General features: G+C 30.1%; 2 protein-coding genes across 2 annotated transcripts; both read left to right on the top strand.

Moving 5' to 3' along the window:
- The first annotated feature begins 94 nt into the window (after positions 1-94).
- BDBG_05225 (GTP-binding nuclear protein GSP1/Ran) lies at positions 95-2,040 on the top strand. Its single transcript, XM_002624410.2, has 5 exons — positions 95-458; positions 708-800; positions 909-1,062; positions 1,178-1,383; positions 1,461-2,040. Exons 1-5 carry the CDS (start codon positions 393-395, stop codon positions 1,590-1,592), a joined length of 651 nt encoding a protein of 216 aa, XP_002624456.1. The 5' UTR covers positions 95-392; the 3' UTR covers positions 1,593-2,040.
- A 10,217-nt stretch (positions 2,041-12,257) lies between these two features.
- BDBG_17225 (uncharacterized protein) lies at positions 12,258-13,363 on the top strand (the record flags this gene model as incomplete). Its single annotated transcript, XM_031724997.1, has 2 exons — positions 12,258-12,817; positions 13,358-13,363. Exons 1-2 carry the CDS (start codon positions 12,365-12,367, stop codon positions 13,361-13,363), a joined length of 459 nt encoding a protein of 152 aa, XP_031578829.1. The 5' UTR covers positions 12,258-12,364.
- Between the last annotated feature and the right edge of the window lie 1,710 nt (positions 13,364-15,073).

Below are 15,073 nucleotides of genomic sequence, written 5' to 3'. Positions count from 1 at the left end.
TCTGCCTGGCGCGCAGTTCACCGCCTTCCCTTTGCAGCCTGTTTGTTTCCGTGTTTCTCGTTTCTCGCAGCCAATTTTTTCTTTTTTCTTTTCTTTTTTATTTTATTTTATTTTATTTTATTTTCCCTCGCCCGCTAGACAACAACAAGCCCCATCCATCATCGCCTTCTCCTCGACCTCTCCCCCCCAGCATCATCATCATCATCCTATATCATCACCACGCATACGCCCCTTGACTGACAGACACACTCCCTCTCATCTGGCCTGCCTGTTCTGTTTCTCCACTAGCAGAAGGGCGACTGACGCTTTTCTTTTCTTTTCTGTTCTGTTGTTTTCCCTTTGGTTTTCCCCTCCTAGAAAAAAACCCCTCCTATATTTCTCATCAACAAAAAATGGCCGCGCAGCAAGCTCCACCCACCTTCAAGCTCGTCCTCGTCGGTGACGGCGGTACCGGCAAGGTAAGGATATCAAGAAAAGCACCCTTTCACCTCCCACGTCCCTTGTCATCTACGCGTTGGGGAGTTGGAAACGGAGGCCTCTTTCGCTCCTTCGCAAAGGCGAAACTAGCCCCTCGCTACCCCTCCGTAGCAACATGTCCCACTCCAGGACGACGAAACAACGCCCAAATCATCGACCCAAGAAAAATGAACAATATATTACAGGAATATCTTTGCTAACCTACCGCTTTTCTCCTCCGTTGAAAATAGACTACCTTCGTAAAACGCCATCTGACTGGTGAATTTGAGAAGAAATACATTGCTACTTTGGGTGTTGAAGTCCACCCTCTCAACTTTCAGACGGTGCGCCACGCTCCCCCATCGATCTCTCCAGCCTTCACTTCCTTCGCCTGTCAAATCTATTTTCGGTTATCGCAACTATCTAACAAGAAGAATGAGAGGGGTATCTAGAATCTGGGCGCCATCCAGTTCGATGTGTGGGATACTGCCGGACAAGAAAAGTTTGGTGGTCTGAGAGATGGTTACTATATCAACGGCCAATGTGGCATCATCATGTTCGATGTCACCTCCCGCATTACCTACAAGAACGTCCCATCTTGGCATCGTAAGTATTCCCCAGATATTCCCTTTTTATTGTATTTTACTTCTTTGTTTTGTAGCACGTCCATAGTGATGAAACATCTTTATCTTCTGGTTTGGAAAACTCATTTTTTATCCAGGTGACCTCGTTCGCGTCTGCGAAAATGTCCCCATCGTCCTCTGCGGTAACAAGGTCGACGTTAAAGAGCGAAAAGTGAAGGCCAAGACCATCACTTTCCACCGCAAGAAGAATCTCCAGTACTACGATATTTCCGCCAAGTCCAACTACAACTTCGAGAAGCCCTTCCTGTGGCTCGCCAGAAAGCTCGTTGGCAACCCTGGCCTGGTAAGTCCTCTAGAACCCACCCAAATTATAGCCCTAGTGAGATATATACGTCGTTCTAATCCCCTCAAACTCAACAGGAATTCGTTGCCGACATTGCACTCGCACCACCTGAGGCAACAGTTGATCCGGCTGCGATCGCCGCCGCCGAGGAGGAGATGAGACAAGCTGCCCAGATGCCTCTTCCCGACGAGGATGATGCCGACTTCTAAAAGTTCTGGAGCGAAACAAAATATACATGTTGTAATGAATAAATACGCAAGAAATAAAGTGGGGGCAATGGAAAGTCTGAAAACAGATGTGTATGCTCATTGAAAATGAAATGAGAATCCCTTTTGCGAAACTATTTAAAGAAAAATCGAAAATAATATACAGTTCTAATGTGGTAATGAAATTCTGTGACAAATGATGTGAGATGTCAGGTTACATGTCCTGGCTTATTAATCCTTTCACTATATAACTTCTCACAAGCTAGCAATCTTTTCAATCAAGTAAGCTTTACATAATTACATCTTTTATAGGTTATAAGATCTGTTTTACACATAAATGCTGCTAATTCAGAATTTCTTATCAATATAATTATTATTTTAACTGCTTTATTTAATATATTTATTAGGTGTTAAAATTGTCTTATTTTATCAGTATTAGACTGACTGTGTGACCGTGTCTAAGATCAGAATTAAACTTTATAGTTATTATATTATTTAAAAGTATTACTTCTGATCATGATTTATATTTATTACATTAATCTTAAATCACATTATTTTAAATATTAAAGATTTCAGATTCACTTTTTAAATAAAAATCTAGTCTTAGATAAAGAATATATTTAAATTCTTAGTTATATTTTTATTCTGATCTTATTATTAAAAATAATATTAAATAAGATTATGAAATTATTTCTCACTTATATAATATTATAACATAGTACTCATTTATTGAAAATTTAACAAAGAGTGTTATTAAATATCATTACTTTTCTAAATACAGATTATAATTCATATTATTTAATTTAAAAAAAATATAAAATATAAAAAAAAATAAAAAAAAAAATAAAACAATAATAAGAAAAAAAGAAGAAAAAAAAGAGAAAGAAAAAAAGAGAAAGAAAGAAAGAGAAAGAAAAAAAAAGAAAAGAAAAAGAAAAATAAAAAAAATAAAAAATAAAAATAAAAAAAATTAAGATTATAGAGTTATAGTACTCTTAAAATACTTACTACTTAAAGTTTTTATAATATTTATTACTAACTGTATATCTCTTATAATAAGAATAATATAATTATAATAAGTTATTATCTTAATATTATTTAATAAATAATTAGTATATATCTATACAAATGTGAATAATTAGAAAATATACACTTAAAAAGTGTGATCAGAGTGAACTCTGCTATCACTTGAATAATATCAAGAATAGAATACTGAAATCAATGATTTTTCTCATCAATTTCATGAATAAGATATGTGAAAATAATCTTGAGAAATATAAAATTCTCTGACTTTTGATAAAAACAGATCTCACAGAAAGACTCTATTTTCATTATATTAAAAACTAAGTATTATTAAAAAGTATTACTTTAATATATATATACTTACTACAGTGATTAGACTGACTACTGAGATTATAAATTTCATATTTAATCTCATTTAATCTGATCTTATACATTTCTTAATATGAATTCTGCTGAAACTAGCTATTAAAAAAACATGTAAAGTAACTATATATCAGATCTTAAAATGAAATCATGACTTGAAAAAAATAAGAAAGTGATCTTATTTAATCTCATTTAATCTTATTCTTGATATAAAGTTACTATTTTTAGACATTTTAAGGTTTTTTTTAGACTATTTTTAATTTTTTAAAAAGTAACACTTTTTGATAATACTCAAATGAGATTTAAAGTTATTTAAAGTAATAAAAATAATTTAAATTAAGAAGTGAAAATCATGATCTTATTTGAAAAATGTAATAAGAGTAGATAGTAAGTCTTACTGAAATAGTATAAAACTACTATTTAATATTAAAACTATGTAATGAGATTAGTTAAATTAATAATAAGACTATTAAAAAATCTAGTTCTAATCTCAGACACAGTTATATAATCAGTCTAACAGTGATTCACTCTCTGTGTATATAGCTCTGATGACTGAATAATTAATGCAGTCATCTGATAGCATCTTGATATGAGAAATCAAGGCATGTGAGTTCAAAACCCGCAGAGAATACATTAAATCTAGAACTCAAGCATCTCAGATTCTTAATAAATACAGAGATGTATAAATTACTTTAATAAATTACTCTATGTTTCTGAGCTGAAAAGTTATTATTGCATGTATTTAATTATTACTTCTTTGTATTTTCTATATTCTTGTTATCTTGATATGATTTCAATACCTGTATTTTCTTCTGTATAATCAATACTTGATCTGTATTTAACATTATGCAAGAACTCATTATAAGGTTTACTTGCATATAAGTATAATGAAAGAATAATAATAATAATAATAATAATCTGTGTATATAACTGAGAGTTGTAGCTTTCTCACACTGTATAACTTTTTCTGAAATGCTGCTGCTGATTTGTAACTTATACAGTCTCTCAGTTCAGTATATACTATATATATACAGCTCTGCATGCTAAGACTGTATTGATTATTATAATCTAATATAATACTCACTTTTCACAGACTATGTTTTATTTAATTAAGAAGAAGAGAGAATGCAACTACTATTTTATTTAAAAGAGAAATGAATAATTAAATCTATAGAAGATAATTTAATTTCTTCTGTATTTAAAATTTAATTAGTCTATACTCTTCAATTTAGGAGTTTCTGAGAGTGTTTTAATAGTTTTCATATCAGCTTGAAATTAGTGATTGATTGAAGAGAAGAAAAGAGAGAAAAAAAAATAAAAATAACTTATCTTTATAATATAAAAATAGAGAATTGCTACAATTATTTACTTTAGTAATAAAGATCTGTTTTCTATATATATCTCTAATACAGATTATATAATAACTGTATACAAAGAATATTAACAGTGTATGTATTGAATAAAGATGATATTATTATATAATATTATAGATGTTTCTGTACATCTCTGAAAGCTATTAATATTTTCTTTAAGTCTCTTTATATTTGATAAGTTAGTAGTAATATATTTTAATACACTCTCTCTTTTATTATTATTATTATTATTATTATTATTATTATTATTATTATTATTATTATTATTATATTATTTTTAATTATCTCTTCTACTTCTATCTCTCTTTAGTACTTACTGAAATTAATTATGTTATTCTTCTTCAAATATTCTACAGTGTCTCAGTGACTGAATGATTAATATAGTTACTCAGTAGTGCCTTAGCATGAGAAATTAAGACGTATGAGTTTATTATTATTATTATTATTATTATTATTCTTTCATTATACTTATATACAAGCAGAGCTTATAATGAGTTCTTACATGATGTTAAATACAGATTAAGTGTTGATTATACAGAAGGAAATACAGATGTTGAGATTATGTCAAGATAATAAGAATATAGAAAATACAAAGAAGTGATAATTAAATACATATAATAATAACTTCTCAGCTCAGAAATATAGAGTGATTTATTGAAGTGATTTGTACACCTCTGTATTTATTAGAAACCTGAGGTGCTTGAGTTCTGAATTTAATGTATCTCCTGCGGGTTTCGAACTCACACACCTTGGTTTCCCACGCCAAGGCGCTACTGGGTGGCCGCATTAACTTTATTATTATTATTATTATTATTCTTCAATTATAGATGTATGCAGTCAGAGACTATGACATCTACCTGAGAACTTTTAGTTCTCAGGGTTTTTTCTATGTCTGTAAAGTTAACTATTATACATTCATCAATTTCAGATATGCAAAATCAGAAAATTCCAGCTCAGAATACAAAAACTGTTTACAAATTGCAGTGTTTTAACATCTTTTGATACTTTGAAATCATTTGACAATATCATGACAAAGAAAAAGAGAAAAAGAACACAGTCTCAAAGATAGACATATTAAATAGATAGATAGAAAGAAATTGAAAGAAAAAGATAAAGAAAAAGATAAAGTAAAGAGAGACTATAACAAAACAAATTATTAAAAGAGAGTGTATAGCTGTTTTAACAGACTATATCTGATTGATTTCCTCCTCTTCATATTCAGATAGTTCTGAATTTAGCCATTTTCTTATAGCTGCTTGAGTTTCTGATAGAAAGTCTATTAAGTATTTAATTCCTGTCTCAGTTGAGAATAAGAATCTCATATTTAATTGATTTAGATCATACTTCTCTTTCAATCTGGCTCTGAGACTATTGTATAATACACAGTGCATTACAATATACTCAGAATTCTCATTTGTATTGCAGAATGAGCATTCTATTGAGTCAAATCTATCATCAAATCTTTGTATATAAGATTTGAAATAGCCATGTCCTAGTTTCAGCTGTATTATAGATGAGAATATTTTCTTTTTACATTTAATTGAACAAGATTTTCACTTGAGTTTTGTTTCAAATCTTGAATAATGTATACTCTTCTTTTGTTTCTGCCAGCTTTCATTTCACTTGTCTAAACAAGATTCTTTTATTTTTCTCTTTATAAAAGATCAGGACATAATTTTTTGAATAGATCTGCTTAATTCTGCACTCTTTTTTACAGCTGAATCAGCCAATTCATTGTCATGAATATTCATATGAGTAGAAACTCAGTGCAGATGAATTATCAGCTTTAATATTCTTCTCTTTTGAATTTTCAAAACAGAGTTTAAGATCAGTTCAAGATTCATTTGACTATTATAAATCTGACTATTTCTAAGTCTTTTTAAAGCAGCTTGACTATCAGAGAATATTCATATCTCTTTCAAACAATTTTCTCTTTTATGAGATTTTATTTCAATGAGTTTGAAAGCTTTCACTATCACAAATAGTTCAGCATCAAAGACTTCATATTCAGAGTCTAGATTTCAGAAATCTGAGATAAAATTAATATTATCTTCAGTATAAGCAATGCCTGCACCTAATCTATTCAAGTTCTCATTTTTTGAGTTATCTGAATAAATCAGAATAGAGTCTTTTATATTGATTGTAGAAATTCTCTTCAAATGCTGTTCATATTCTTTCTCTTTTGATAGTTCACTTATTTGTAAGTCTATAAGAGATTCAAGCTTTTCTCTCCAGAGAGATAACTTCTCATGATCAACTTTTTCAACATTTAAAGAAGAAAATTGATTTTTAATCAGAGAGCATAGTCTGTACAGTTGAGAAGGCATTTTCTTTGAAGAATTATTTTCATTCCAATCAAGAAATCTATTTCAATCCAGTTCATTTCCAGAGTTAATTGGTGGAAATGAAGAAGAGTTTTTCCAGAGTTAATTGATGGAAATGAAGAAGAGACTCTTTCTCTGATTATATGATTTGAGCTCATCTTTACAACTCTCAGAGCATAGTTCATACAGGCCTTTTCAAATCTAATAGCAGGAGGAGGAATTGAAGCTTCAATTTTCATTGCTTTAATAGAAGATGGTTTGAATGCTCTCAGAATTCTTCTCAAGACTCTGTTTTGCAGACTTTGAAAGAGTTCAGTGAAATTCTCTTGATTATTTCATCAAACTTGAACTTCATAATCAGCTACTGATGTAATACAGGCTATATATAACTGTCTCATAGTCTGGAAGAATAGACCCCTCTCTGTATTTGATAGTCTGATTATGTTGTTCAATAGTCTTTCTGCCTTGACAGTTCTTTGTTGAATGTGATATTTAAAATTCAACTTGAAGTTTAATCATACTTCTAATCATTTGACATTTACACTGGGTTTAATCTCTCTATTTAAAAGAGTTAGAGATAGTTCTTTCTCATTGAATCTAGAAAAGAAATAAATTAACTCAGTTTTATTCATATTAAATTGAATTTGATTGATATCTGCTCTAACAAAGATTTCCTTTGCAGCTTCTTCAATTACTTTCAAATTCTCTTTGATAGTTTTTAAGCTGTAGACTAGATCAATATCATCCATATAACTCAGAGATTGCACTATTCTCATATTTCTATTTTTGAATAGATATGCAGTGTATATTGCAAATAAAATGAGTGAGATTGAAGATCTCTATGATACTTCTATTTATATCTCAGTCTTGTCTTATTTCATTTCATCAAAGAAGAGTTGTATAATTCTTTTAGATATAAAACAGTTAACTCATTTTATTAGAGAAAGTGACAGTTTTAATATCTTCAATATCTGAATTAACTTTGACTTTGAAACATGATCAAATGCTTCTTTTATATCAATAAAAACTGCAGTTGAGACCAGACCCTCATGCTTTACTATTTGAATATCATGAATAACTGAGAGAACAGTGTCAATTGCAGAACACTGTTTTCTATCTCTCATTTATTCACTGAATAAAAGAGAATCATCTATAGAGCTTATAAAAGATAGTTAAGTAGCTATTATCTTTTCTAAAACCTTTTCTAGACAGTTCAATAGAGATATTACTCTATATGACTTAGGAATTGAAGTTTTTCTATGAGGTTTTGCAAGAATCACTCCAGTGGCTTCTCTCCAGCATTCAGAATGATATTCATTTTTCAAGAGATTGAAAAAGAGCTCAAAATATTCATTCTTTAAGTAGGAATATGTATTTTGAATAATCAAGTGATTAATTGAATCAGAACCTGCAGCAGTTTTAACAGAACTTGAGAAGATAGCTGACTCTAATTCATCTTGTATAAGATCAGGCCATTCCCAGTCATTTTCATCAATGTAGTTGAGAAGTGATATATTCTCTTTCTCTGAATCTGAATCTGAATCTGATGAGTTCTGAAAGAGAATTCTCATGAAAGCTTAACATTTTTTCTTAAAAGAGTTTACTATATATGATTCATTCTGAAACTCATATTCTAAGGCTGGAAGTTTTGCTACACTTCTTGTTTTAGTATAGTTAAAAGCTTTAAAAACTTTCTTTTCTTGTACTTCTTCAAGAAATTTATTCCAGCAGTCTGTTTTAGCTCTTTTAATATCTGAAAAATATTCATTTCTGATAGCTTTGAACTCTTCATCAGATATTACATCATTCTTTCAATCTCTTCTAACAGTAGCTAATTCTTTTCTTTTAGATGAGATATTCTCATTTCATCAAGGTTTTGAATACTCAGAAGATTTTCTTTTTAAAATATTATCTCTAACACTTGTTAGAATAATAGATGTAATAAGCTTCACTCTATTCTCAAGCATTTCATTTGAGATATCTTGACCAGAATTCCAATATAGCTTATTCTGTCTTTCAGATTTTAACAGTTTTATGCTTTCTTCAACTGCTTTTCAATCAGCTTTTTCAAAGTTATACTGATTAGAGAGAAGAGGATTTTCACTCATTTGTTTTTCACTCAGTTCAATATTAAATTGAATAATCTCATGACCTGATTCTGATGTCTCATTTGAATCAATAAACTAGTTTACAAGTCTTCTTTTCATTAGATTTTATGACATGAAGATTAGATCTATAATAGACTTCTGTTTCATGTCTTTTCTAAAGAATGTTTATTGATCAGACTTATTAACCAAATCTATTGAATGCTTAAAGATTCATTTAACTAGATTATCAGCTCTCACTGCTCTCTTGCATTCTGAATTTCATCAGAAATGATGTGCATTGAAATCTCCTGCAATTATAGAGTTTCTTGATGAAGTTATGTTCAGAAATCCTCTATCAATTGTTCAGATATTATTATTTTTCTTCAATGACTTTTCATTATAGATATTTATGAGCTGTATAGTATCAAACTCATTTTCTTTATCTATAATATCACTCACCAGAATATCAGAGTCAGACATGATATCAAATCTTAGATTAAATTGATATCTTGATCTCTTTCTTTCATAGATCACTACTCTTGACTTTATCTCAGACTTTTGAGATAAAAAGCAGTAGTAGCTTGAATGAGAAATGACATATTTTTGCTCAGCATCAAAATTCGGCTTCTGAAGCAGTATAAAATCAACTTTTTATTCAAATGTAATTTGAAGACAAGAATAAATACAATTTGAGTTTCTATTCACATTATTTTGAATAAATGTGATTTTTGAAGAGTTTTTAAACTTTTTTTGTTGTTTTTGTTGTATATTCATACTAAAAGAGAGTAGAGTAGAATCTAATCACTATCATTAGATAGTAGATTATAACTGTTCTGAAAAGTAGAAATCTCAACTGCTTGCATTATATCTAGTTTATCACCAGAGTCATTTCTCAATTCTCTAATCTTAACAGAAGTTTGAGAATTCAAATTCTATTTACATTTAGCTGAAGAATTGAAGTTTGAAGACTTAGATAGTTGAGAGTTTCTTCTTTTTAAGCTTGCAGTTGTAAGTCTACTGACTTGACTCTTCTCTTCAGTTCTAGATTGACTTTGAGCTTTATCTTTTCTTCAGTTCTTTTGAGTTCTAGAAGTAAACATACATTCTTTTGAGCTAGATGCATGTTTTTCTTTGCAATTAGAGCACTTAAGCAGAGTATGTTGACAAATTTCATCTCTTTTTGAGCATGTTTCACATTTATGCTCACTAGTTTTGTGATCTCTGGCACAGAATGCATATTTTGAGTCTCTAAAACATGAGATTGCAAAGTGTTCATATCTTTGACAGTTTGAACACTGTGTTTAAGCTTTGAGATTCATTCTTGAGTCTTTGTATTCATGAACTCTCATTTTTAAACCTGCTACTCTTACTTCAGAGATCTTTGACTGTTCAAGTGTTTTTATATATACTAGAACAGAGACATTTCTCCTACTTTGTCTGAACTCAATTGAATTTAGTCATACAGACTCCTTTCTCAGTTGAATAGAGTTGTATTCTTTCAATTCATTTTTGAGAAGTAGTATTTCTTCTTCACAGTCAAAAATTTCAACTGAAATATCATGAAGAATGAATTTGTCTCACTTTTCATCTCTTTCAGATAGAATTATTATATTTAACAAAGATTCTACTGCTGACTTTCAGAGATTCTCATTCTGAATAAGGAATTCAGCACTGAATTCAGGCATTGTAGTCAGAATGATGAAGTTTTCAAAGAATGATGACTCAATTGAAGCTATAACTGGTTTTTGAACTTCAATATCAGTTATCAACTGAGAAAAGAACTGCTGATTAATTTCATTTCTGATTCTGAAAATGAGATTTGAGTTTAGCTTGTTTCTTTGCAGAATATCCTGGTTTAAGACTTTGAGAATAAGTCTTCTATTTCTGAAGATTTGAAAGTTTTTCTCTTTTTGTATTTTCTTTTTCACTTTTCTATGAATAGAGACATGAGCAGTATTCTTCTCAGTTTTCTCAGGATTTTGAGCAGGTTTTAAGACAGCAGGTTTAGAGACAGCAGATTCAGCTGCTTGAGCATATGTTTTCTTCTAATTCAAAGAAGAAGAAGAAGTAGGAAAAAAGAAAGAAGAAGAGCAAGATGAAGAGTCAGTGATTATACTAGGAATTTTCAAGGTTTTTTGAACTGTGTTTGAGATTTCAAGTTTGAACTTGATCATCTTCTGTAGTTATCTAGTCTGAGCATGAAGAATTAACAGAACTTCTTCATTCATCTCACTCAGACACTGCTTTTCAAGAATCTTGCTTGCTTTTTCAAGTTCCTGTATTTCAAGAACTTGTTATTTCTCTATTTCTTCTTTCTTTCTTCTCTTCAGAATTTCAATCTCAGAAATAGCATTTGAGAAAGCATCTTTTTCCACATCAACTGAGTGTATTTTTGAACTCATTGTTTTCACTCAATGAAAAGTTGATCAGACTGTTTCAATTGAGATATTTCTAAGTCTGTTTTCAATTGAAAAGTTGATCAGACTGTTTCAAAAGAAGAATAAAAGACTTTTGTGTATAAAACACCTGATTTTTTTCACACTAGTTCAGTAACTAGGTTAGATTTTTGAAGAGAATCTAATAAACTAAAATTGATTTTTAAGATAAATCAATAAAATCTTTACAATCTCTTTCTTGAGATACAGTGAGGAAAAGTATGATATCAATTGATAATAAATCAGATGATATGACAGTTTTTGAGAGAAAAACTGACAAAAAATAAATCAATTTTTTACAGAGAAATTGATTAAAACTATTCAATTTTATTCTAAATCATTCAATTCTCCTCACACAACAAGTGTGCAACTCAAATCAGTTAATAAAGAGTGTAAAAAAGAATTAAGTATTAATGAAAGCTCTTCAGTCACTGAAAAAGTAATTCTTACTTAAAAGAATATGAAATTATGACAGAAAACAACTCTGTTTTTAATTCTTTGTAAGAATATTGTATAAAACTCAGAGAAAAACATCTTACTTTTTCAAGAGAAGTAAAAAACTATTTCTAAGATCTTTTTTTTGCATTAACTGCTGCAGAAGAATGAGATAGAAACTGCTAAGATATGTACTACTGTATACTCTCTATCAAGACTTTCCCTCTTCAGAGTCTTGATATTATAGAGAATATAAGTCTGTTTCTATATAATAATATAAATATTGCCAGCAGGATGTAGAGGAACTGGTTATTTATATCTCAAAATAGAAGACTTTGTCAATGATTATATCAATATAGAGTTAATTCTCAAATTCAATAGAAATCTAGTGTTGCTGTTCTCAATCTCTTACAGAATCTATTGAATATTGAGGTATTAAAACTAGATTTAATATATCTCACTGTGCAGGGATCAAAGGCTCAGTCAGACCTTGAAGTATACTGATTTTATAGTTGTTGTGTCTGCTGATTATGTATTGAGTACAGTTGCTGAGGTATCTTTTTGTACTCTTCTGTTGGGGATGGGCCAGATTGAGAGGGGTGGTACAAGGGTGAGACTTGGCGTTGATGTCTAGATACACTGAAGACAGACTGCGGAGGTTGCACTTCAGAAGTGGCTGTTGATTATGTGCTTGATATTATCGCTGAGGTATCTTTTTGTATTTTTCTGCCGGGGATGGGCCAGATTGGGAAGGGCGGTACGAGGGTGGGACTTGGCGTTGGTGTTTTGGAACATCAAAGATGGACAGGGTTTTCGCGGAGGTCGCTCCTCAGATATCTCCACAACTACAGATCGGGGATCTTCCAAAATCGAGAAGATTGGTGCATATGGCTAGGTCTCTTCACCTTACAATTTGTATGGCAATTTGGCCCGGGGTTGTGGTGTGGTAGGGGAGAATGGGGGATAATCCCACGCAGGAGTTCTGAACGACGTCTGGTTCACGTTTGGCTGGATAACTCCACCACCACACGGGGTATGCGGTCGGCGATGGGGTCAAAATGCTCGTATGATCGAGGGCTTTTCGATGGATCTATCGGCGGGTTCTTATTCGAAAAATCGAGCGAGTTCGTGGTGGAGCGGTTTGTAGATTGTGGCCGCATTAACCATTCGGCCACCGGAGCAAGGCGTGTGAGTTTGAAACCTGCAGAGAATACATTAAATCTGAAACTCAAGCATCTCAGGTTTTTAATAAATACAGAGATGTACAAATTACTTTAATAAATCACTCTATATTTCTGAGCTGAGAAGTTATTATCACATGTATCTAATTATCACTTCTTTGTATTTTTCTATGTTCTTATTATCTTAGTATAATCTCAACATCTGTATTTTCTCCTGTATAAATTATACAGAAGAATTAACACTTAATCTGTATTTAACATCATACAAGAACTCATTATAAGCTCCGCTTGTATATAAGTATAATAAAAGAAGAAGAAGAAGAAGAATAATAATAATAATAATAAATATTCTGCAGTTCTGCAGATTATCAAGATACATGTAATATAAGCATAGTCACAGATTGAAGAAAGAGAAGAAGAAGATATTTAAGTAAGAGAAAATAGATTATAAGACATGTTATAATACCTTAAAGAGACTTTATAAAAGAGTAGAATAATAATGATTTTAAGTAACACTTCTAATAGATTTAGACTGAACTAAGTATAGAAATAATACAGATAATACTATCTATAAGAGATTAAAGAAGAAGATAGTAAAGAGTTTTATACAGTAGTAGTAAGATCAGAAGAAGTTCTGAGAATAATTTAAAATTAAGATAAAAAGAGAGAGAGAGAAGAAGAGTATTACTATAAATAAGTAATAGTAAAAGAAGATTAAGAAGATGTTAAAGTAAGAAATAAAGAAGTTAAAACTGATAAGTTTTTTATTTATTAAGAGATAATAATTTTTAATAATACTTCTATTCTCTAATTAATTAGCAGAAGCTGGCAGAGAAGAAGAGAATTAAGATCTTATTCAGATCTTAAATATACTTTATAATTCAGTATATTAAGAAGACAGCTTTACTCTCTGAGTATATTAATCTACTTACTACTGAGATGAAATCTGAAACAGCAGATCAGAAAATGTGAGATTTTGAAATATAGATTAATCTAGTTAAGAAGAAGCAGTGAGAACTCTTCTCTGAAAAGAGAGTAAAGAGAGATTTTAAGATAATTATTATCTTAGATGAGAAGAAGAAGAAGAAGAAGAAGAATAAGAAAGAGAAGAAAGATAATAAATAGAAAAAGTTTTTTTCTTTTTATATTAATTAGTTATAAGTTCATAAGTATTAATAATTAAAATTAATTTTGAGTTTTCAAAAATTATTGTACAAGTTGTAATCAAGTCAGAAATAATATATATATATATATATATTTAACTATTATGATTCACAAATCACTATAATATATAAGTATTAACATTTTTTCAACATTAATGTTTATAATATTAATATATTTTTAATGATATTATCTAATAATATAATTTGTTGAATTTCTCTCTCTACGGGCTGATCACTTCTGTCTAAGTGAGGTGTACACTGATCACTTAGCAAACATCTACACATATAAAAGACCGCATAATAGATAGATCTTAATAATATAATTAACTACTCTATATATCACCTTCATCAGATTATGTTTCTTTTGCATATAAGAATTCACTCTAATTTAATATATTCTTATACTTCATGCTCTTAAATTAAAGATCTAATTAAATTCTGAAATACTGCATTAGTGATTCTGCAGCTGCTCATCACAGATTGAAAAGAATTATTGATTTCAAAATTAATTAATCTGCTACAGACTTTCATAACAAGTCTGTAAGCAATCTCTGTGTTCTTACATGAATAGAAGATATTCAACACAGTCAACATGTACACATAATATCTCTGAACAAGAGTCACTTGAGCTGTAATCATCATCTCAAATAGCTCAGAAAGTTTAAATCAAAATGAATACAGAACATAGCACAAGTTCAAGAAGAGAAGAAGATCTCTTCTCAATAGAATACTCTACACTCACTCAAGATAGCTCAGCTGATGAGATTATTAAAATGTTAGTATACTTCACTCATCTATAAGAGACAGAATTCTCAGAAGCAGATATAGTAAAAATCATCTGTAAACAATGACTACAGAAGCAGAGAATAAATCTCAATCTTATCACAGTTATAAACTCAGTCACTGAGATAGATAAGTTCTATGAATTCAAGAATAATTACAGTTATATTGAAATGAAGATTATTATAAAGCTCTCAGAGCTGAAAGACTATAATATCTGACAGACTGACACTGTGAAATTAAATCAAAAGTGATTTTAATTGATGCATCTTACATTCTTGTAAATGAAGAGCTTTTTCTGAATACTCAGCTTGTAAGTG

The sequence above is a fragment of the Blastomyces gilchristii genome, assembly GCF_000003855.2.
Source record: "Blastomyces gilchristii SLH14081 genomic scaffold supercont1.10, whole genome shotgun sequence".
NCBI classification, from domain to species: Eukaryota; Fungi; Ascomycota; class Eurotiomycetes; order Onygenales; family Ajellomycetaceae; genus Blastomyces; species Blastomyces gilchristii.
This window is presented reverse-complemented; position numbering and strand designations above follow the sequence as displayed.